The following is a 24,984-nucleotide window of genomic DNA, read 5'->3' as shown; positions in this document are numbered from 1 at the left end:
TAAATGCTAATTTGTGTTCCTCTCTAACCCTAACAGAACTATCGACAAATACTACTTTGGCTCACCGGAGCCTTTGACCCTCGAGGTCTTGATCAAGAACAAGTATGAGGATGCCTTCGAAGCGGCCTTCTACATGATGACGCCACGCGATCTGCAGTTCACTAAGCTGCAACAGTTGGGCGACAAAATCGACATGCCCATCACCTGTTCGGCTCCCGATGGCAACAACAACTTTACCATCAAATGCGACATCGGAAATCCGCTGCCAGGCGACCATGTGGTAAGTGCTTGCATTGTGTTTTCCCTATTTTTCATTTCATTCACTTCTAAACTTATTGCTTGAACTTTGCACAGACACACTTTGCCATTAGCTTTGTGCCCGCCGAGAAACACACAAAGGCCAACAGCTACAACTTCTACTGGGAGGCCAACTCCACGAATCCCGACAGGGAAAACTCCAAGCTGGATAACTATGGCAGCAAGAGCATTGTGATCGATGTGAGGACCGATTTAACCATCAAGGGTACATCGTTGCCCGACTATCAGGTGTACAAGGCCGCTGACTACAAGACACCGGAGAATGCCACCACCGAGGAGGATCTCGGACCGCAAGTTGTGCACATCTATGAGCTGCGCAACAATCAGAGTTCGTTCATCAAAGGCGCCGTTGTTGAGATTTATTACCCATACAAGACGCTCGCCGGCGATCATCTGATGTACGTACTCGATCAGCCCGAAACGGGGGGCAAAATCCATTGCGATCACATCGATGCCAACGAACTGAACCTCAAGCTCAACGAGAAACAACGCAGCAAATCGTATCTGCATGCCCAAGGTGCCATCAGTAATTCAGTGACACAGGAGAGTGAAACAAGCGGAGGACATCTGGAGATCTCGCATGGTGTGCAAACCGGCAGCAATGTGGGCGTCGCCGTGGGCAACGAGATACAGCGCAGTCTCACCGACAGACAGAAGGAGGTGCTGGAGCGTGAGGATGCCCAGGATGCGGCCGGCGATGCTTCGTATGTGCACTTGGATCGCGCCAATCAAGCGGACGTCGAACAGGACGCAAACAACAACATTAATCGCACAAGTGCCACTTTCACCCACACAAGCTTCGGTGGTGGTGCACCCAGCGCTGAGTTGATGGGACACAGCACACATGGACACATTCAGATGGCTTCGCCACAAGTGTACACCAGCTCTAGGTCGAGCAGTTCCAGTTCCAACTACCAGATGCCTCCACAGCAGCAGCAGCAACAGCAGCAGCAGAAGATCTACTTGGCTGGCGGTGGCGGAGGTTATGGCGGTGCGTTGGACAAATCCATTTATGGCGGACGCAATGGCAACTTCCGTACAGGCGGACTCGATATGGGCATCAATAGGGGCAACGTGGACAACGAGCTGCACAACAGCCACAACGTGCAGTACGCTCAACAGCAGCAACAGCAACAGCAACAACAGCCGGTGGTGCATCATCGTGTCACCTACAGCTCGAGTGGCAACAGACCGTATTTCGGACGTGAGAACGAGGGCATTTACGATGGCAACAATCAGCAGCAGAATGCTCAGGACTGGAGCACGAGCTCAAGCTCAAGTTCGAGTTCGTCGCATCGCTTTAGACGCGAACTTCCAACGCCAGAGGAACTGCGTCTGGATGAATCGAACAATACGGCACCGTGTCAGGGCATCAATTGTCGTGTACTGCGTTGTTATGTGGAGAATCTCGGCTATGAGGATGCGGATGCTGCTTTTGTGGCCATTCGCGCTCGTATGGTGGCCAAGACCATGGAGAAGGTGGCCTTCAATGCGCCACTGAATGTGTCCACACAGGCCATTGCCAAGGTCACGCAATTGCCGTTCATCGGTCAGCCCAAGCTGGAGATTAAGAAGTCCCACGAGATCTTCTACAAGGCGCAACCGGAACCGTTGCAGGTGCCGGATGTGGTGCCACTTTGGGCTGTCGTATTGTCCGCCTGTGCGGGCGCACTCATCTTCCTGCTGCTCGTGCTGCTACTCTACAAAGTGAGTTAAGCTTTGGCACATCACAAAGTTCTCTGAATTGACATTAACATTTTCATTTAACATTTTGTGTTTTTCAGTGCGGCTTCTTCAAGCGCAATCGGCCCACGGATCATTCGCAGGAGCGTCAACCGTTGCGCAACGGTTACCATGGCGATGAGCATCTGTAAAGCGCTTACGTTACGTAACGGCTGACATGCCCGAGTTACGTAGCGGCCAACACCCGCCTAACATGAATACGAACAATTCTAACATCGCACTAAAAACAATGTACTAAAAAACATGAAACGGTTCTAAAACAATTTCACCTACTAAACAAACCCAATCAACCAACGAACGCTTAGCCAAGTTTCAAACCCATGCGCGCGCGCCTTTTCAAAAAGCGCGCTACGACAAGCTAAACAAAGAATTATTTGAATGAATGAAAAAAAAAGAGAAATCAAAAACAATAGGAATCGATGTTGCGATGAGTTTTTTAGTTTTTTTTTTTTTTTACAAAGAAAGAAAAACACGTAAAACTTGCCTAGTCACGAAATTAAGAACTTTCGAAAGCGAAAAGGTTTATTTCATTTTTGTTTATGTTCTTTTATATAATTATGATTACAATTTTTGTTCGATGGAACTTGCAAATTTGATTGAGCAGTTACAAGTGCTATATTAATCTGTACTAAAGAAGTTAACTATGCTAAGTTGTTGTGAATGCGAGTGCAAATGAGTGTGTGTGAATGATTGAATGCATGAATCGAATGCCTGCTTGTGTGTTAGTTAATATACATACATATATAATTGAAAACGAGAGACCACAAAACAAACAAAATAATTATGAAATGAAATGATGATAATAATAGAAATCAATTATTATTTTTAAACACGAATCTATGCTGCCCGCAGAGAAGCTTTCAATGGAGGTGTCGTCTTTACTGCCACGCCCATGGGCGCCAGCGGCCCAAAGGTAGCATACAAATATATAGCATAAAGCAAATAATAGGTGCTACTTTAGGATGTTTTTTTTTCTATATCATTAATAACTTACCTAATTATTATGATTATTGAGCATGTTCGATTTTTTTTCTTTTTAATTTTGTTTATTATTTTTGATTTCTTTGAAATTGTTTGACAAACTCAAAGTTTGCCAAGTTGCAACGCCAAAATGTGTTAATGCAAAACTATTAATTAATACAATGTGTAATTTTTTTTCGTAATTGTAAAACTATTTGTGTATATACTAAAAAAAAACAAACCAACAAAAAAACATATATAAAAACAATTAAGGCGTTTATTACAATTAATATGCATTTATTTCCAAACTACACCGCAAGAAGCGCAGACCGACTTCTTTTGGTGTACTCTCGAAATAAATTATGGGTAGAAAATGTAGCCATGAACCCATTGTCGTCTCTACCTATTATTTAAACACAACTCGCTATTGTTTAATTTATTAACTGTACTTATAAATGCGTGTGTTTTACTTTTTCGCTAATTTTGTATTAAATTTAATTTTCTTATTATAAAAACTACAAATAAAATGACGGTCGAATTGTAAAAAATAAACGAAGCATACTTTCCTTATTCAAATTCAAGCAGTTGACGCTGCAAGCAGTGCATCTGCATCGACGATGCGCTTACAGCGGTTTGTGTACTGACTAGCAGTGTGACCAACAATATTTCGATTTTCCACTGCACATGTAAATTGCAAGGGGTTTCGAAAATACTCGCACTATTACATTTGCAGTGTAACCAAGCAGGCAATGGGCTCTGGTGTATTTGGTATATACTTCTATATTAAATAGTATTTTTTGGAAATTCCATATGCGGTCACACACTCTTGAGTGCGCGCGCCCACAAACAAACAACAACAACGACAATTTGTAATTCGAAAGTTGTTTTAATTGTTATTTCCATGGTTAAATCGGTGTTTTTAAACTGATAAACTAATTGTAACGTTGACGGTAACATTTTCGGTGTACCCACGCACACATTGGTCGCCTGTGGGCGACGTCAGCAGCGCGTAAACTGCATTCGAAACTGGAATACGACGGCGACGACGACAACGACGTCACACATAGAACGGTAATTGTCGCGTTCAGTTGAGTTGTTGTGTTCTACTTTTCTCTTTCTTTCTCGTTTAGTAGTCATTGAGAAAGCAACGTTGCGCGACGTCGACGATGCCAACGTGTGTTGCGTAGTTTTCATTCGGACGTCGTTTTTGTTGTTGTACGCGTAAAACTGCAATTGTTTTTCTTGTTTGTTTGAAACAAACAAATATTAAAATTGAAAAAATTTGTAATTAATGATTTATTTTTTTTTGCTGTGAGTGTGTTTTTGTTTCATAGAAAGTGCATGAGCCGCAAGTGAGGCTAAAGAGCGAAGAGCTCAGATACAAAAAAAAAGGTGTGCGAAAATTTAACGACGCAACAATAAAAACGAATTTTTAGCGTGTATTTAAGTGCGTTGTCGCGTTAATATGTTAATTAAATGTTGCTAAGTGATCGCTGATATCTTTTTTATAACAATAAATACGATTAAGCAGAGTGCGAGGGAGAGAGAGCAGCAACCAACAACCACGGCAAATAGGTAAAAAGCAAACATTTGTTTAAGCTGCGCTTTCAGGTGCCCGCTTGTGTGTGTGTGTGTGTGTGTGTGTTATGTATGGTGCGAGTGAGACTGTGTGTGTAATGGAATGCAAGACAGACAGCAAGAGCAAGAGATCTCTAAATGTGGAGCGAGTTGAGTACATTGGGAGAGCGAGCGCACTTTAAAGCCGTAGTTAAAAACTTAAAAGTGTCGCAGTATGTGTGTGAGTGTGTGATTTTTTGTGAGAAATGCCGGCACAACCGGTTCGGCAAGTCACCAAACCAAGACAAGCAACAACAATAAGCAGGAGAGGGCGATGGAGAAGAGGAAGAAGAAGCAACAGCAGAGTAAGCGAGAGCCAATGTCAATGCTATGCTGCGCTGTTCTGTTGTTAGGGCAGCAACGTTGTTTTTTTTTTTATTACTTTGCAGAGGATGCTGTGATTTCTGTATTACGCTTTTTCTTCCTTCATTATCGTTCTGTTTTGTTGTTATTCACACCCACAACCACATTTAGTGCACACACATGTGTGTTGTTTCCGAAAAAGAAATTCCCATAATTAATGCACTGCGTCGCAGCTGGCAGCGATGCCAGCGATCAGGGATGAACAATAACCATAAAATTGATATGCGCGCACACACATTCAAAGAGCCGCTATGCGTGCGTGTGTTTGTGTGTGTGTGAGTGCTTTGCACGACATCATCAGTTAGTTTGGCGCATCTCTAACAACGTTTTCGTTTCTTTCGCTCTGCTGCTGGGGCTGCTTTTGCTGCCTTTTGCTTTTGAGCATGTGCAAGTGGTGTTTTGCCTTTTTTGCTTTTGCTGTTGTTCTTGTCTTTTCCGCCTTGCTTTTACTTTTGCATTTGCAATTGCGCATTGTGGCGCTCACGCACGACTTGAACTCGCCGACTCCACGTTTCCCCCGCTTTAGATTTCTCCACCCCCTTCCCTATCACTTTCAATGCAGACACTGTTACCGAGCACTCAGCAACATTTTATTGCCTTACCTTTTTGCCCGCATCATCGCATCACATTGCATTGCATCCTCCGTCCGCTATCGAACTATGTCTCTTTTATTTTTTGTCGTACGCGCATCGATACTTACAAAGGAATTGATGGAAGGGTATAACAAATTTAGTGGCAGGGTCTCATAAGTGTCTCATATTTTAGCTTTTTTATGTCTTTGTTAGATCTCCGTGGCTAGTAAAGATTAGATTTCCAAATTTAATTAATCGCTTTGAAGAACTTAGACAATATGTCTAAGAAAATTTAATAATATTGAGATTAAACATGGAAGTAAAAGACTAAATAAATATGTAGAGCATTTCGTTGTCGAGTTGCCTTTTCGACTTTGGCATTTTTCATGTTATATTTTTTGCCATTGTTCTAAAACGAGCTTCATACGGGGATTAATGCCAGTGTGTGCACACACCCATCAACAACACAAATAAGTGTGTACACACATGTAAAAGCATTATTATTATACAAGGTAACCGCACCTTTTCCGTTAAACGCTTGAACTTCTGATTTACGCTTGAGCTAACAGCGAAAACGCTGTCAACACTGAGTCGCGACTCTCAGCTTACCAAATATATGTATTTGTGTGTGTGTGTGTGTGTGTGTGTGAGAGTGTATATATGGCTAAATCGATTTTGCAGATCAAGAACTTTTATTGAACTTCGGAAATTGACACAGAATTGGCGTAATGCGAATCCAACTGAATCGGTTCATTGGCTGCTTAAATTGGGGGAAATGCAATGCGCAATTTGTAAAGAAGATCAATTTACAAGAGTTTACGTGAGGCAGTTACATTTTGAACTTTGTTGAGTGAAGAAAAAAAGATTTTAGCTTTCTCAAAAGAAAGAAGAAACGTTGGAAATTAGTGTAAGTAAGGAACAATTAACAAATAGTATTTAACATTGTCTGGTTCATCAGAGGCGACACGCACTGTAGTTTATTTCTATGCAGTGTTCAAATTGTGTTTTAAAACAATTTTCGTTGCGCTTCCATTCTTATCACTTTGTGCCGATCAAACATTATTTGCATTGCCTTGTGCACAGCTGAGCGTAAACAGCGCCGCAGTCGCTGTCGCTGTCGCAGTCGCAGTTGACGTCGCTGCTTAGTAACTACAACTAGGCTGACAAATTGTTGACACATTTACTTCAACAACTGCAACAACAACAACAGTGTTTGCTGCCATTGTTGTTAGTGTTTTGGGTTGTGCAAGCACAAGCACCTAGTTGAGACAAGGTTATCAGAGATAGAGAGAGAGCTCTGCCCAATACGATCGATGATACCCTGTAAGCAGTCGATCGCAGTGATCGAAGTTCAGTGTCAAAGCGAATTGTAACAAGGTTAAGGTAAAGGACAAATCTTGTATACAAAATACTTAGGAGATGTGTCAACAAATACATATATACTATATACTTTACAATATTAATGAATTTTACTTTTTATCATTATTATTTGACGGTATTTCTTATGTTAGCATACAGATGAAGTTTGTTTTAAATTTTTGCCCACTTTCGTCTTCGCAAATCGACAAAAGTCGAAGAACAAGCGTAATAACAATCGCTGAGAATCTGGAATATTTGGTTCTCTATGGTATATTTAGAATGTAGTACTAAAAATAGTATTTGGTATATTTTTAGTATTTTGCAGTATATTAATTCGGTACCATATCCATATATGTATTAAACTAAAAATAGTATTTGATATACTTTTAGTATTTTGCGGTATACGAATTTGGTATATTTTAAAATAAATACCACACTTTTTTGCTGTTATTCACAATGGCTAGCAAGTATCTTAAAGTCGAGTACACTCGACTCTTACTTGGGTTTCTATACCCTATAATCAGTTCATATCAATATATGTATTATACTAAAAATAGCATTTGATATACTTTTAGTATTTTGCGGTATACGAATTTGGTATATTTTAAAATAAATACAACACTTTTTTGCTGTTATTCACAATGGCTAGCAAGTATCTCAAAGTCGAGTAAACTCGACTCTTACTTGTGTTTATATACCATATAATCAGTTCAACATATTATTTATATACCCAATAATCTAGATGACTCGCCTTTGCAATTATTGTTAATACTATCATTGAGTGTAAGTGTAGGGTATCTAGTTATCGTCTACTTTTGTTGCTGCAATTTTAGTGCCTGATGCTTGAAGTATCTGGCGACAATTTCTGATAATGGACAACGATGTTTTGGTGCGCCACTAAAGCAAATTAAAAGTCAATAGTACAACACTAACAATAACAATTAGCGGAACAAGCTAATAGTAGAGCAACAAATGAAATGTATATGAAAAAAAAAGCGGAAAATAAAATGTGAGCTCGTCAATTTGTCAATTCGACAGCAGTTTGACAGGTGCGCAAATCCAACAGTTAATTACGCATGCCGTCAAATTGAATTTCCATGCGTTAAATTATTTGAATGTTTACTTTTGAAATTGTTGTTTGTTAATCAATGCGTAGGCAGCAGTATTATTAACTTTAATGTGTGTCAAATTTGGCGTCTCTTTTGACGGTTTATTTTCATTTTTACGATTGTTATGGTGTTTCTCCTTTTGTTTTTTATTGTTGTATTTCATTTTGGTAGTTTGACATAATTAAATGAATTGTGCTCGGTTGCGTATACGTCGTAATCCCATTTTTGGTCTGCAGGCCGCTCGCCTGAGTTCTTCACGAATGTGCGTGAGTCGACGCCATGAAGAAGGTGTTGAAGTTTTTGCCGGGAAATCATATCTAATATTCAGCATGATTAACAAATAAACACGTTCTCTTTAGCAGGTGAAATTGCGCCAGGCCATGAAAAGCTTAAACATGTCATGATTATGATTATTATTTAGTAAACTAACGTGGAATAATTCTTTACTCTATCTAAAAAGTAAAAGATTAAAAATACCAATATACTATTCCATTTATTTTATTTGGCTTTTTACTTATCTCTACTTGATACATTTATGTTTACTTTTTAATTTAAAGAAATTTTGAAAACATTCTCTATATAAAACACATAATTACTTTTTATACTGAGAAAAAGTTCTAAAATCAAGATTTTGTTGTTAGTTCTAATTTTTGTTTAAAAAGTGTGCCAAGAACATGAAAATCATGATGTTAGAAAACTCTGCTTGATTTGAGGAACAGTTTATTTATGAGACAAGTTTTAGTAAGTGGAACAAATATAAAATCTTAAATCTAGATACAAACTTTAAAGGAATTTCGATGGATTGCAAATTGTTGTATCTTAAATCTAGTGTTTTTGGTTTTATTTTGAGAATTTAACATTGTTTAGACCACTTCAAGCACAAATTCTTAAAACTAATAACATTAGGTTTCAATAATAAATTCTTAAAGTTAAGATTAGTCTTAGTTTTAAGAATTTGTTCTTCTTTTAAGAACACAATTTTTAAGACGAGTGTTCCTGATTTTACAAATATTTTATATGAAAGATAATATACTATTTAATTTATTTTATTTAGCTTTTTTAATTATCTTCACTTGATGTATTTATGTTTACGTTTTAATTTGAAATTTTTTTTAAAAACTTTCCCTGAATAAAATTATGCTTTATTCATTCTTTTATTTCATTTAGTTTACTTATCTTCACTTGATATGTTTATTTTTTTTTTAAGAAATATTGAAAACATTCTTTAAATAGATCACGTCATCATCATACTTTTTGCCAATTTTATTTTTAATGTTTAATTTATACAGTTATAAAGATTTCAAACTATTTTTATGAAATTACAACTTATTTTATTAAATGAAAAATTCAAGAATATTCTCAATTGACATGTGCACAACGAAGGTATCGCTTTTTCCCATATGATAGGAATCAATAAATACGAAATGCCAAATCTTGTTTATTAAATTGCAGCATCAAGTCAAACAAACAAAATAGAATCGCTGTAAACAACGTAATTTTTGCTGCATTCAAAAAATCTCCCAACTCAAATTGCGTCTTACAGCAATATTTGTTGTTGTGGCAAGTGTCATCATCATCATCATCAGCTCATCATCATCTCATTCCACTAATCTCAGTTCCACCCTCGTGCAATATGCGCAGCAGCAGCTGAGCTGAAAGTGTGGCAAGTGTGGCCATAAGCGTAACAGGAAATTCGTCTTTGTCTTCGTCTTCGTTGTTGCCCCCTCCCAGTTCCTACGACTATTCCAAATTGGGGGTCTAACCCGTTTGCATAATGCGAATTAAGCGTTTTTGATGAAATGCTTTTTGGTCAGTTTATCATTCCGAGACTTCGATACAAGCCATAAACAATAATGCAGTGGCTTCTTCTCTATTTCCTCATAAACACATGTGCACATATGCATGTGTGTGTGAGTGTGTGTGTGTATTTGTTGTGCGTGTGTGCACTCGTATTGAAGCGTGTGCTCATTTTAAAAAGTGCCGCCGCGGCACAAAGGCTTTGATGAACGACACCGCGTCTCATCGTCATCGTCATCGCCGAACGACCTATTAAAAATCATCTGACATTTGCATTTTTCCTCTTTTATTTTCATTCCATTTCATTTCATTTCATTTCATTTCATTTATATACATTTTTTTCGGTCATACAATAAATGCAAATTTTTTGCCGAAATTTTGCAGTATTTCAAATGAGTTATGATAATTTGTCAGTGATTTGTCAGGCGAGAAGAATTGTAATTAGAAATGATTTATGCAGCGTTGTTTTGTATAGAATTGGTTGCAGTTTTATAGCACATTACTTTTGTGGGTCAGCTGATAAATTATTGCGAATGCGAATACAGAATATAGTTGATAAATATAGGCAAACAAATGGTGTTAAAGATTTGTGTTTTTTTTGTGTTTGCTTTAAGCTGAATTTATGTGAAATAAATCAATAACTTTATTAGCAATCATAATCTATAGCGAATATGCTGATCAAGTTGATTTATAGCATTCAGCTACAATATGCACAGTTTCATAGCAATAAACTGCGTTTCGTAGCAAGCATCTGCACTTCGTAGCAAGCAGCTGAGTTTCGTAGCAGGCAGCTGGAAATCTCAACGTCTCACAATGACTGATAACAAGTGACACATGAGGAAGATCTAACAGTCGACGAAGATGATGATGATCTCATATCCAAAAGGCGAATGTGTGTCTGTGATTTATCTCCATACAGATATGGACATTTGCGTGTGTGTGTGTGTGTGTGTGTGCGTGTTTTTTGATATGCATATTTACTTTAGACTTTTGACTCGAAACTCGAGTTATCTGATTATTGCTCAAGTGCCTCGCGTCTTTCAGGCCAGGGCTCTTGAAGTGGCCCTTGGATCGAGAAATACAGATTGTCAGGGTAGTTTCTGTTTGTTGTCTTTATTGTACTAAATAAATTGCTGAAAAATCGTACGTATGCAATATTTTTAATTAAATAAATACAATAGGCTTAGAAATACCAACTACAAATTTAGCAATCGACTTCTTGTTGTGCACGGTTTAAAGAATTTTTTTTTTTTTCATTTATTTGGCTAGTCCCAAAAAACAAAAAGCAAAGAAGTTATCTCAAATTGTTGCCACACACACATCATATACAATGCTGAGATAGGAGACATTCTTTATTGCTTAGTGCCAATGACTAAAAAGTGGACGTGAATAAGGCAATAATCGCGCTATGCCGATAAGATACGACGACGACGAGCAGCGTTTAAAGCGTTTCCCTTAGGTTATCATTTAAGTAACCTGGGCTAAATTGCCTGTCCCCGTTGCTTGCTTGCCTTCTTGCCTTCTGCATCGCTGGCCTGGCCAGGGACAGTCCGTAATCTGGCCAAACTGACCAACGCATATCATAATCCCGCAGGCTTTCGATGATGTTTTTCTTTTTAAACCTACGATAAATCATCCGAGTCGGTGACAGTCTCAAAGTCATATACAGTCATAGGTCATTTGTAGTCTAAATAGATATGTCCGGCATGTGTAACTATATTGACAGGGGCGTAGGTAAAGATTTTTAGATGGGAACATTTATTTTGGAGTTGCATAAATTTTAAAGATTGTGGAATATAGTTTTATAGTTTTAAATATAGAAAAAAGTACTCGAATCTATAATTTGCGCTCTTATCTTTATAAGCATTTGCTTTAGTTGGCGATAGTCTTTTTTTCGAAAGCTTTGGTGTCGGTATTTCGGTATATTGCAGTTTATATTTAGTATTTTTACCGATTAGATTTTGTATATTTAAATGACGATAGTTTTTTCTTCTTAAGCTTTGTTATCGGTATTTTGGTATATTTAAATATATTTTCGGTATATTAATTTGGTATATTTTCTTCTAAAGCTTTGTTGTCGGTGTTTTGGTATATTTTAATATATTTTCGGTATAGAAATTTGGTATATCTAAATGACGATTAACTTTTTCCTAAATCTTTGTTTATTGTATTTTTGGTGTAATAATTTGGTATATTTAAATAGAGATCGATTTTTTCCTAAAGCTTTATTTTTAGTATTTCGGTATATTAATTTGGTATATTTAACTTTCGATTGTTTTTTCTTCTAAATATATATTTTTTTCGGTATATTAATTTGGTATATTTAAATTGCGAAAGTTTTTTCCCAAAACTATGTTGTTTTTTTTGTATATTTCAATATATTTTCGGTATATTCATTTGGAATATTTAAGTGCTACCGCACTATTTTCTTTTATTGAGAAAGTGTATTCCATAGTCGAGTACTCTTGACTGTAACTTTCTTATGTCTATATTTATGGAACTCTTTCTAGCTGCAAACTATGCAGTTAATGAACTTTTATGGTCTTTTCCACTTAATTAAGCAAATCCTTAGAGCTGCTTAAGAATTTTTCAGCTTATCCGGAAGATTATAAGAATATGTGAAGCTGGCAATAAACTTGCTAATTGCAAAGGCAACGCAACGATGCGTAAGCAAGGAACATGAAGTTGATTAGACATTTGATCAATCAATCAAGCGATCAAGCGAAAGATAGATGAACAAATGATGGAGTCAATCGACTTTGTCGCCAGAGTTGCGTGCACTTTTAATTAGTTGCACTTTAGCATTATCTTTGGCTAATTTCGTCAATTAAAATTTATGCACAATTTGCCACCGAATCGACGATAGATCTTCAGCTCTATATACAGAACATAAGCTGTATACAGACAGACAGTCAGCAAGCATATCAAATTGCAGTTGTGCTGTGGAGACGTTCTTTGCGAGTGGGAATCTCGTCGTGAGTTGGCTTCGCAAATTGGCAGCAATTGTTGTCAATTTAAAATTGAAAAGAAGTCAAATGTTGACAGGAATGCACACACGCTATAGCTACTGTACAAGTTATATATATATGTATATATTTTTAGTGTAGATCTTTATAGCTCATACATTGTGTATACTTATATAGGAGAGCTATCGTTGTGGTGTGTTATCTCGACGCGATTTCAACTTATCTGTGATGCTCCATATACCAAGAAGAGTCTATTGCGCAAGTGTTGTGTTGTGTTGTGTGTGTGTGTGACGACTGACTGTGGGTGACTGTGTCTCAATCGTATATCATGTCTCAAGGTAATCTTTTGTGATAATCAGCACGTTACGTTAGAGCTTCCAACTCATGACTATCAATTGCCTTGTAGTATTCACCCAAGACATTCATGAATTGGCCAGTTTGGCCAATTGACATGCCCGGCTGTGATTTCAAATGATTTATTACCCCGAATTTCCCTTTTTCACTTTTTTTTTTTGCAGTTACGCGACTTAAAATGCGCTTAAATTAGCACACAATCAAGAGGAACATACACACACACACTGTCTCAGGCGAGATCTTTTGATTTAGACAGCAGCAAGCATGGCCCTGAATCAGGGCAAATATAAGCCAACAATTTGTGCCATCGATGAGGTGGACGATCGCAGCTATAAACTGCACACGGGCCAGGATGATGAGCGCATCGGTCACGTGAATAGCAAGCAACAGATCGAGGGAAGCGAAACGGCGCCGTTGACCACAAATCAACAGAAGTTGCACATCGATGATGCGGGTCTCACGCCCAAGGAGTTGGAGGCTGCTCGCAAGGAGGCGCTCAGTGAGGCTCGAGCTGTGGGCGGGGTGACGCCCACTGCAAATACGCCCAACTCGACGCATGCCTCTGCAAATGGACTGAGAGGTAAGCAGGAGGAGGAGGAGGAGGAGGAGAAGTCATTTCGTTATCACTTCAGCCCACATTCATAAAATAGCTACCAACTTGATAGATTATCGTAGAGTATTTCGAGTGTGAATTTCTGTGATAAATTTAGTTCAGACACAAACCATTGCTTGTGTATTTCAACTAGAACATAGCGAAGATACGAACCAATTTAGAGCAGAAACCACATATAATAGCTAATTACACTTTGATTTCATTTTAGAATATTTAATTTCGTAAAATTCAAATTTTATTCGCAACTCCAATATAAGCGGCTACCTTAATCGGTTTTTCCTTAATGTAATTTCTTTGAGAAGTTTAGTTCTAATACTTAGCCAAGACACTAAGCAATTATAAGCGATAACCATTTTACGTTTATTTAATTTCATGTGCATAAGTTCGTTAAAGTTTAAATTTCATTCGTTATTCTAATACAAGCAAGCATTGAGTTTAGTTAGTCGCTAATTTTATTTTCATTCAATCTAATTTCTTTCATAATTTTAGTTGAAATGCATTCCTCAGCTTGTATTTCAAGCAATGCTTAGCAAGGACACTAACTAATTGCAAGTAGTAACCACTTTTTAAGCAACTATAGAAATTGTACATCAATTTAATTTCAGAAAGCACAGATATTTATTAATATTATTAAATAAAATTCATATTTAATTGTATGCACTTAATTGTCGCTAAGTATTAAACTGATAAATATTAAACCACGATAACTTATAAAGTGATAGTAGAACTATTTAATTCACAGTCATAAAGTTTAGTTAGTTAGCAACTTGAGCGAAATATGAATTTCTTCGATAAGTTTAATTGAGATATAAACCACAGCTTGTATTTCAACCAGTGCTTAGCGAAGACATTAACCAATTTAAGCGACTATCACTTATTGACCGATTAAAGCACATTTCTACTTTGATTTGATGTCGTTTATTATTAAATTGAATTGATATTATTATGCAACACTAAACTGTGATAATTGATAAATAGGTAGTTGAAAGTTTTGATTTGTAGTTTTAATATTAAGATAACTGCAAGTTCGCTAATCCATTATCTCATAATCACGCTTTCATTTCATGTTCATCTGTTCATTTCTTGTGATTGTTGCCGTGCTTTGCTGTGTGATGTGTACTATAGCCTTGCTGCTTCCAGGACGTCGCTCGTTCGATGCTTTGATGAGTCTGTCGCGAAAACGTCGCATCCTCTATGTGGCCACCGCCTGCCTGTGCGCCTTGCTGTTGGTGATCATCATCCTGCTGCTGGCTTTTTGGCCCGAGGTGCCCTTCTACATGCGTGCCCCACTCTGCTTGGAACGCGAGTGCGTCGAGAGCAGTCGTCAACTGCTGCTGTGGGCCAACACATCGAAGAGTCCGTGCAAGGAGACTTACGAGTGGGCGTGCGGCAAATTTGCTCGCGAATATGCCGATGGCGATTACTTTGTGATCAAGCGCGGCGAATGGAACTACAAGACTTACAATGAGTATCAGGGTAAGTTTTTCTGAGTGACTTTACCTATTTGCTTGGCATTTATTCATATTCATTATAAATTATTGCTTGCAGAGCTCAATGAACTGAATCGCTTCATATCCATGCTGCCCAATTCCGCCGAAGGCTCGTTTCCCGTTGAGTCCACAATAAGCAGTCTTTATCGCAATTGCCGCGACATCGATGCGCTCGACAAAAGCCAATCGGATTTGTTACTCAGACAGGCCATCAAACCCGTGGGTAAGTGAGCCATTCAAGGCATTTATTTGGGTTTAATAATGGATATAAGATTACTGGGATTGTGTTTAGGAAGAGCGATTTTCATAGGGTGCATTTCTTCGATAAGTTTAGTTGAGTTGTAGTTGAGCTATAAACAATATTGTGTACTTCAACCAGTGCTTAGTGAAGACACTAACTAAGTATCAAGCATCAACGATTTATTGATCGATTATAGCACATTTCCAATTCGTTTTGATGTCGCTTCACATTAAATATAATTGATATTAATATTCAACACTAAACAGTGATAACTGTGTTGTTGAAAATTGTATTTTTTGCAAAGACTTGTTTTAACTTTATAGCTGCACATTTCAACTTTACATTTTTTGTGTCTTTGAACTATTGACTTCAATTTGTTTTAATGTTTTGCTTTTAAATGAAAGCATAGCTGTAGTCTTTTAACAAATTGTAGCATATGTCTTTCAACAAATTGACAAAATTTCTTGATGTAAGAAATGTCTTTTCATTTTGAAAGTGACTTCTCTTTGCTCGAGATTCCTTACTTGCAACTTGCATTCTTCACTGTACAATGTTTTCTCACTTTAACTTTAACAAAAACTGAAAAAAATTGTCGAATTTCATTTGAATTTCCGCATTTCGCAACACTTGTTTCACAGTTTGTGTTTTATTATTCCCGCCGCATTAAGAACAGCATAGTTATATTCGATTTTTAGTCATTTTATTGGGGAGCAATTTGAGTTAGGAGCACACAAAAAAAAATTGGGAATATTGGAGAGAAAAGGTTGTTGTTTGGCTGCTGCTGCAATGCGGCGCATTTACTTGCTGGGAGGCAAGTAAGTGGCGCTCTGAGCAGCGCTGTGACTGCCACCGGAGCTGGTGATGATGTGGCTGCCCGAGCTGCCGCTGCTGCCACCACCGCTAACGATGTTGCCACCGATGCCGCCACCGATGCTGCCACCTGAGGTGCTGATGATGCCGCTGCCAGTGCTGGCCGAGCTGATGATGCCGCCAGCGGAGCCGCTGCTGCTGCCGCTGCTGTGGCCAGCATCCAGAATGCCAACAACAGACTGAGCCGGAGCCACACCGCCATCGGTGTGCTCTGAGGTGCCCTCAATGCGATCGTATTCAGCTGAAGAAAGGAGAGAGAGAGAGAGAGAGAGGATTAGAGAATGGTTTGATTGCTTGCCAGTGACTGGACTCACCCTGAATCTGCTGCTGGGCGTGGCTGGCCTCCGCATCGGTCTTGTACTTGATGAAGAAGACCTCGGGCTTGCTGGGAATAGTTGGTGCGGGCGTTGCAATATCGTTGACCTCCAGCGACGAATCCTTCTTGCTGAGCACATAGATGACGGTCTTCTCCTCCTTGGGGGCATACTCAGCGGACAGCTTGACGTTGGCGCTGCTCGACGATGGCGCCTTGATGAACACCACGCGGTAGTTCTTCTGCGGACGTCCAATCACCAAATGCTTCACACGCTCCAGATTCTCATGCTCATCGGGTGCGGCCACCGTGAAGAATTGCTTGTGCACAATCGCCGACTCGAAGGCAGCGCGTTGCTCCTCCTGCTGCTGTTGCTGATAGGTGGGTGCCTGATAGCCGGCGAGGCCGCCGAAGCCAATGTTGGGCGAGGGACCGAAGCCGGCGAAGCCAGCGCTGCCTGAGTTGCCAAAGTTGCTGCTCGAAGAGGAGGAAGAGGAACCGCTGCTGTAGCTGGGAGCGCTGCTGTAGCTGGGTCCGCTGCTGTAGGTGCTGCCACCTCCTTGGGTGTAGGTGCTGCCGCCGCCCTGAGTGTAGGTGCTGCCTCCTCCCTGAGAGTAGGTGCTGCCACCATGTCCAGAGCCGGAACCGGAACCAGAGCTCAGCAGCGAGCCAACGCTGGCACCTTGGAAGGCGCCCAATGGGCCATAGGTGGCCACGCCCTGCGAGTTGCTTGGCGCAGCAATGAAGGAGGAGCTGCTGCCGCCGCCGCCGGTCAAGGTGCCTGAGACACCGCTGCCATAGTTGTAGCCCTGTGGCTTGGCTTGGGCCAAGACCAGAAGTGAGCACAGAGTCTGTGTGGGGGAGAATTGCAATTGAGAATTGAAGCTGTGTAATCCTTGTTGTTAATCCTTTAGATCCATTGATGCTTACCACAAAGAGACGCATGTTTGATAGGATTTAGGGGAAGTGGAGTTGATTTCAGTTGCCGTTGAACTGTTGCTGCTCCTCGATTGGGTTTGGGCTTTTATAGTCGGATATTTGGGCCCCAGAGCGATCCGGCGATCCATCCTCACAAAAATATATTCACTCAATATTCATATTTGTTTTTTCTCTTCTATAATGTCGTGTTTAATTAATTGCTCAATTATTTGGCTACGCGAAACCTCTGACATTTGACTCGATCGTCATCTCTCTCACTCACTCGCCCTCTCTTGATCACTTTCGATCTCTGTCGCTCGTGTCGAACTCGTAATTCGCATGTTTGGATTTCCTTTTAATGTGACCTGTTGTTTGATTGCTGTTGGCCATAAATCATGCCTTCAAGTGATCACTTTGCAAGTCTTCACCGCTCAGCGATCAACGGTCAAGCGATCAAACGATCAACAGTCAGCGATCAGCATTGACAACGCATGCCGGCAAATCAACAGCAGCGGCGGCGGCAACGGCGGCGGCATTCATTCAATATCAATAACTATTCGATTAGTTTCCGTTGCAACTTCTGAGTTCATTATTCGGCGTTGGCTAATTTGCATTTTTGCAGCTAAATGCAGATACCTTGAGACCGCCAAAAGTGATCGATTGATCAATTAATTTATCTACAAATCGCCGCACTCCAAAGCTGCTGTCGATTCTCGCACAAAAGCGGTGACAATGCTATTAAGGAATGCCACAAAAGAATCGCATTTTTCACACCATTCTGGCAGCTGTCCCGGAGAATCTGCATTTTGAGACTTCTCTATTAAGTGTAACTGTTATTGTCACTGTTAATGCGACGAGTAAAATATGAATTCAAATTTAGCTTTTCAAGTTTGGTACACACAATAATAGTCCTGCAACTGTGGAAGTTGTTGAAGTAATAATTCTTTGTTGTTTTTGAGTTGTTTTTTTTCTGGTATATTATGCGCTCTGTTTTATATCGATATACCAAGAATTGCTTTCGGTATATTTTCGTATTTTTATCGGTATATTAATTGAGTACAAGTTAAGAATAAAAAAACACAATTTTGATTTTATTGCAAATGTCCAGCGGGTATCTCACTGTCGAGCATACTCGACTGAAGCTTTATTATTTGCATTTATGAAGCTACAATCGTATTGTATTTAGAATCAAGTTCTTTTTTAAGAGATCCGTTAATTTAGTGTGCGATCTAGTCTTGTGCTTCTTGTGAATTAAAAATTCTGCTCTCTTTTTTAGTTACATCATTACAAGAATTAAGCATAAAGAAATTCGGCTCTCTTAATTCATTTTTTCTTGGCTTCATTTTTTCTCACTGCTCTTTATCGTTCCCAACTCTCTTCGGAGATTATGTTCTTAAAATATTCATTTGTTTAATTCTTGTTTTCTAATGGATTTTTATTAATGGACACAATTTGTCTGCTGTCTGGCTGCGCTATCAACTTTATCTTTGGATCGCCTCCTCCTGAAAACGTTTCGCGATACTTCCGCAATGGGATTTTTGTTTGACGTATTCTATTGCCATTATTTAATTATGTGTGTGTAAGCCAACGAACGAGAGTTTAACTAATTCTTTTTTGGGATTGATTTTAGCTTGTTTCTTGCCTGTTGGCGCCAAAAATACAATTTTAATGACAATGCCGAGCTCTGATGTAGATAAAGTTGAAATGACTTGAGGTAGTTAGGCATGCGATTTGATTTGAGGCGAATGCTTAGTTGGTTATTAGAAATTAAGGTTCTAAATTGAGAAGACTGCTGAAAATGTTGAGAAATAATGTTATACGACAAAAAACAACTGCTGCAGGTGGTTCTTAGAATATTGATATACATTTAGATATATATATTTTTTTAGCATTTATTTGGTATATAAATTTGAGCATATGTTTAATAAATGCAAAAATTTTAGTATTTTTTCGGTATATAATTTTGGCATTATTATTATTAAGAATAGTTCGATATTTCATATTTATAAAATTAATACTTTTAAGTATTTTTCGGTATATATGTAAATTAAAAATATTTTTTTAAATTGTAGTATTATTTGGTATATTTTACAATACGAGTAGTATTATTTCAAAAATATACCAAATGATACCACACCATTCTTAAATATACCAAATTTGTATACCATTAGTGCGGTATTATTTGGTATATTTTACAGTGGTATTATTCTTAAAGTACATATAAGTAAAGTAAAATAGAATTATAATACTATTCATAAAATATATCACATTTGTATACTGAAAATACTTAAAAGCTGCATTTATTAAAGTTCTATGTAAATTGATATACTAAAAATGTTTGATTTATTAAACGTGGATGGTGTTTAGCTCACTTTCCTTGGTTAAAAGACATGCGTGACAAAGCCTAAATTGTAATAAATGAAAAAATAATTAACAAAATAAAATGAGTAATAACCAGGAGAAACTTGAATCTTGTCAAAGAATCAGTTTACGTTACTTCTTCCACATTTATAGCAAAAGATAATATAGAACTCTTTGCACAACAAACATGTATTCCAATTGAGTCTAGTCCACAGATTAAGTGTCAACTTGTGAGTTGCCTCACTGCAGACACTTGTCGCCAGACTTAAGTCGGATATTACTAAATTCCGCAGGTGGCAACAATTCATAGGCTCTTCTCTCTGATTGTCTTGTCTGTCTATAAATTAAAGCATTTCCATTTGATAAGCGAGATGCTTTGAGTTAAAGTCTTAGTCTCAGACTCAGACTCAGTCTCAGTCGGCATCTAAACAAAAAGATGACTCGATTATGTTGTGTCATTTGTATTTTTGGATAGCGGCTAAAAGCAAAAATTCCACGCCGTGTTGTTTTCTTAATATTTATTTTGTATTTATTTATTTGATATTGTGTGTATTTGAAAAATTTCATTATAATTGGCATAATTTGAATGCGCTTTGGGGCGAGCTTTGTCGGTGGTTCAATTTGTGTGTGGTGTAGGCAGCAGCCGCAGTCGCCGTCGCAGTTAGGTTAAGGTTCAGCCTCCGTTTCGATTTCAGTTTCAGTTTTAGTTTCAGTTTCGGGCCTCTCTTAAGACCACATTTTATTTGGCCGAAAATGTTATGATTTATGCGCACCTTGAAATAAGCCGATTGTAGATTGAAAACCAAGCCAAAAAAAAAATACAAAAAAAAATGTGTGTATATAAAATAAATACTTTGGGAAGTCAGTTCGTAATTTAAATACTTGCTCCAATCGTATCAATCGAATATCGTTGTGGGTCAAGTGCAGGTGCGGACGAATGACTTAGAACACAAACTTGATTGCATCTTTTTGCTAGCCTTGTATTTAGCATCGCGCTTGCAAAACTTCTTTTCCTCTTTTGTGTTTTGCGTTTATTTTTTTTTTCGATTTGGTTTTTGCTTATTGCGAAGATTAATAGCTGCCAAATTGTGTGGTTTGGCTGCCAATCACAAAAAGGTCGCCCAGTTGATATGTCCAGATATGGCTGCTGCTGCTTCCAAATCCCATTAATTAAATGCAAATGAAAATAAATCTACACGAGCTCAAGCCAACAATATATATAAATATATATAAACATACTATAACACTAACAAACATTGGCAAAACAAGATGCATTGCCGTCGCGTTTTGGTTTTCTTTTAGTTGTTTTATTTTTGTTTTTTTGTCAATCCTCATCTTTCTGTGTTTTAACTATTTGCAAAATTTATGTAAATTAAACTAAAGTCGTTTTCGCACAAATCATAGACGAACTGCAAAGCCTCTGAAAATTCAGATTGGCAAATTTTGTTTAATATTTTGTTTTACTTCGGCTGGTTTTAAGAATACAAATTTGTAAATTTTGAAAATGAAAAATTTTGAAATTCGCGCTCAATTTTTAAATAAATTTGTAAAATCGATTTAAAACAAAACAAAAATTTTCATTAAAAGACTTATTTGTAGACAATTGAAAATCGGGCAAATATTATCAAAATAAAATAAAAATACTATATATAATATATAATATTTAAAAGACTAAATTATTTGCTTACATTTTTCGTTCAAAGTGTGGATTTATATTGTAAAAGTTGTAGAACTTTTATATTTTGTTTTTTATTTTGCTATTATTACTGAAAACATTTTAAAATTTAATTTGTAATAAAAATTTGAAGTTATTAAGTAAAAAAAAAAGTTTTTAGCTTGACACTTAATTAATGAAAGAATAGTTCTTGAAAATTTCTTTAAGTTTTACAAATGATCAAGACAAAATATTTAGTTTTTATGTCGTTGTAACAATAATAGGAATTTATTTATATAAAAACAAAGTAAATTTGACAAAACTTAACACTTAAATGATGATAAAATAATGAAGGAATAGCTTGCGAAGTTTTCTATAAATGATTTCGATTTATTCTGCAAAATTTTCTGTATTTTTTTTCTGAATATTGTGTACTTTTTCTATGCTAAACTATGAAATTTTCATTCAGCTAATGTTGCAGTTATTTGCTAATCCCATGCAAAGCTTACTTCTTATCCTTTGCTCTCTTGATTGCGCATATGCTCGCCGTGTTTAGTTTTGTCGTAGTTAATCCGCCTCTCGTTTGGCACAGGGTCAAAGCACTTTGCAAAAAAAAAGGCAGCAACAACATTTTGTTAAATAATAAAAATTGAAATAAAATACATAAAACACAAAACTTTGCAACAAGAAAAAAAATACAAAAAAAATAATGATGAGGAGGTAAAAAAAAACACTGCGCGACGAAGTTTTTTATTTACGCGTTCGCTATCTTTTATGACGACGTTATTGTTGTTACTCTGCTTGCTGTGGATGATGATGATCGTTGGGGGTTTTATTTTTCTACTTTTTTTTTTTTTTTTGGTTATCTACTTGCGTTATCTATATTGTATTCTTCTTGAACGCTTATCAGTTTGTATGCAAATACAGCTACCCGGCAATGTTAATTAGCTGAATGCGCGTGGGTCGAAGATCGTCGATCGTCGATCGTTAAATTGACACACCATTAAAATGGGCGTGCCAACGGTCGCTGATAATCGTAGCCCTCATTCGCTGGCAATGGAGGCGGCATCAATGCTTGCCCCGCTGGTGTTGCATCGAGGGCGCCCACCACCGATTGCACGGGTGCCACAAAGGGTGCCGCATGCTCGGTGTTGCCACCAAGCTCGTCGTATTGCGTCTGAATCTCACGTTGTGCGGCCGCCGCCTCTTCGTTTGTTTTGTAGCGTATGAAGAAGATCTCGGGCTTTGCCGCTTGCTGTGATTGCTGCTTCGCTGGCTGTATGTCCTCTGCCTGCAATTCCTGCGGCTTGCGACTCAGCACATAGATGACGGTGCGTTCCTCTTGTGGCGCCAATTCGGCAGTGTATTTGATCGCATCGCTTTGTGCACTCGGTGCACGAATGAAGATCACTCGATAGTTTCGCGTGGCGCGGCCAATCAGCAAATGTTTGCTGCGCGGCTGTGCGTCCTGTGCATCCTCGGCTGCTGACACGCTGAAGAATTGCTTTGTGATGAGTGGAGGAGGTGGCGTGATGCTTTCTTCGCTTGCCACCGGTGGCAAATAGTAACGCGACGGCGACGAGGCAAACTGAGCCTGAACCGTACCGAGGAGTGCGAAAAGTGCGACAGCGACTGCGACTGAGTTCAACATGTTGTGGATGCCACCGATTGAGTGATGCAGCTACAAATTTGTTTTCCCTTTTTTATATGAACTTTCGAGTGAGAACAGCTCTCTTTTGCACACCCAATTAGTGTGCAAAAACAAAAGACTTAGGCAACGAACTTGCCACAAATTAATTGTGCGTTTAAACGGAAACGCAAAACACAACGCAACTAAGTTACAACATCGCTTTATCGCTTCGCAGATCTTGAGATTAAACATTTTTGTGTCATCAGCAAAGTTCGCGATAAAGCACTTTAATCATTGTTTGTTATACTCGCTAGCTATAAGGTAGAATGGTATTATGAGAGGCAGAAGGAATTTAGTAGAATTTGGATATACCAAGCGTAGGCGATGGTATATTTCAGTAGCTTTGCAGTATATTTTATGTATATTTTTAGTATATAGTTTTATTGCAAATGGGTCTGTACTCTATAGTAATTTAGTACAATATCAATATACCAAATATAAGCTATAGTATATTTTTGGTATGTTTTTAGTTTGTACTCTATATGCTATATTTTGAATGAAATACCAAGTATATGTTTTGGCATATTTTAGTAGTTTTGCAGTATATTTTTGGTATGTCTTTAGAAAATATTTTGTTTGTACTCTATACAGTATATTTTGAATTTAAGACAATATCGATATATCAAGTATATGTTTTGGTATATTTCAGTATTTTTGCAGTATATTTTTGGTATGTTGTTAGAATACGGTTTCGTCTTCTGATAATTTGATAGATTTGTCGCTTCATTAATTACGCATTACTTATGCAACATTTTTCTATATTTGCTGTAATTTTATAGCTGCATTTTATTATGCATCAAATCTCATTAGCTGCGCCACAGAACGAACACCATTATTCGCATTCGTTAATTAGATCTCGTTATGGGCTGAGGCTCATTTTAGTAGGCTCATTTATCATTTATCGCCGTCGTCCACATCTTTTGTCTACATCATTCAACGCCCGCGCTTGGTTTTTAGTATATTTGTTTCTTATTGTTTGCTTCTCTGCTCTTTTTTTTTCTCTTTTTTTTTTTTTTGACTAATGAGTTGCGCTTAACTCTGATCTAATCTGCGCCTTTTGCATTGAATAATGTTTTTTTTTGGCTCTTCAACTTCCATTGTGGCTGGGAGTTGCGTTGCGCAGCCTCGTGGCTGATTAGTAGATTAATTCGTTTAGCTTGGCTTGGCTGCTGCGATGTTGTCAACAAGTCGGCAGACAATTAAAATATCAAGCTCAAGCCAACCAATATCTATTTTTTTTCTTCGTTTTTTTTGTTGAGAATTCAACAGCATCAACATCAGCTTGACATCAATTTTGATTTGGATTTAGATTCGGATTTGGATTTGGATTTCAGGTCGATTCAGGTCTCGCATGCGCGCATCGATTAGCATAAATTGACGCGTAATTCCCACACTTTCATGTCGCATTTGCTCAAAATGGTGCAGCTAATTTGATTTATGTTCACTTTTATTAAGAAAAATTGCTTCCATCGATTGCCCTATGAAGATGTTTGCTCGCTCACAGCGATCGCTCTGCGAAGGTTGCTCGACAGCCGATTTCAGTTGCAGAGTTCACTTCTTCTTCTTTTTTTGTTTGTATATTTTGCTCTACATCACTTTTTTTTTTTTTTTTTATTATAGCTTATTATTTGCTGATTCTGTAATTTACCCTTCGTTTGCTTTTTTATTATTTTGGC

At 38.0% G+C, this 24,984-nt stretch overlaps 4 protein-coding genes across 8 annotated transcripts in view; 2 read left to right on the top strand and 2 right to left on the bottom strand.

The window, feature by feature from the left end:
- Window positions 1-3,442, top strand: part of LOC133847493 (integrin alpha-PS2) — a 45,371-nt gene extending 41,929 nt beyond the window's left edge. For all 4 annotated transcript variants that reach the window (XM_062282591.1, XM_062282593.1, XM_062282589.1 and 1 more), the window contains 3 exons: window positions 37-280; window positions 355-2,025; window positions 2,103-3,442. In XM_062282591.1, the coding sequence (XP_062138575.1) occupies window positions 37-280; window positions 355-2,025; window positions 2,103-2,192 (2,005 nt within the window). In that variant the 3' untranslated portion in view covers window positions 2,193-3,442. The remainder of the gene's footprint in view (window positions 1-36; window positions 281-354; window positions 2,026-2,102) is intronic.
- Window positions 3,443-4,154: 712 nt separating this feature from the next.
- LOC133847927 (protein gone early) overlaps window positions 4,155-24,984 on the top strand; it is a 35,975-nt gene continuing 15,145 nt past the window's right edge. Inside the window, exons 1-4 of one of the 2 annotated variants that reach the window (XM_062283228.1) lie at window positions 4,155-4,596; window positions 13,323-13,738; window positions 14,912-15,247; window positions 15,320-15,484. In XM_062283228.1, coding sequence (XP_062139212.1) covers window positions 13,423-13,738; window positions 14,912-15,247; window positions 15,320-15,484 — 817 coding nt within the window. In that variant the 5' untranslated portion in view covers window positions 4,155-4,596; window positions 13,323-13,422. Of the gene's footprint in view, window positions 4,597-13,322; window positions 13,739-14,896; window positions 15,248-15,319; window positions 15,485-24,984 lie in introns of both variants that reach the window. The other variant, XM_062283227.1, reaches the window with a different exon arrangement.
- On the bottom strand, window positions 16,215-17,700 carry LOC133848599 (loricrin). Its single transcript, XM_062284233.1, has 3 exons — window positions 17,616-17,700; window positions 16,687-17,536; window positions 16,215-16,613 (listed from the first exon to the last, which is right to left on the bottom strand). Exons 1-3 carry the CDS (start codon window positions 17,628-17,630, stop codon window positions 16,300-16,302), a joined length of 1,179 nt encoding a protein of 392 aa, XP_062140217.1. The 5' UTR covers window positions 17,631-17,700; the 3' UTR covers window positions 16,215-16,299.
- LOC133847591 (uncharacterized) lies at window positions 22,606-23,269 on the bottom strand. The gene has a single exon (XM_062282750.1). It carries the CDS (start codon window positions 23,267-23,269, stop codon window positions 22,622-22,624), a length of 648 nt encoding a protein of 215 aa, XP_062138734.1. The 3' UTR covers window positions 22,606-22,621.

This window comes from Drosophila sulfurigaster, chromosome X (genome assembly GCF_023558435.1).
Source record: "Drosophila sulfurigaster albostrigata strain 15112-1811.04 chromosome X, ASM2355843v2, whole genome shotgun sequence".
In the NCBI taxonomy this organism is placed as follows: Eukaryota; Metazoa; Arthropoda; class Insecta; order Diptera; family Drosophilidae; genus Drosophila; species Drosophila sulfurigaster.
This window is presented reverse-complemented; position numbering and strand designations above follow the sequence as displayed.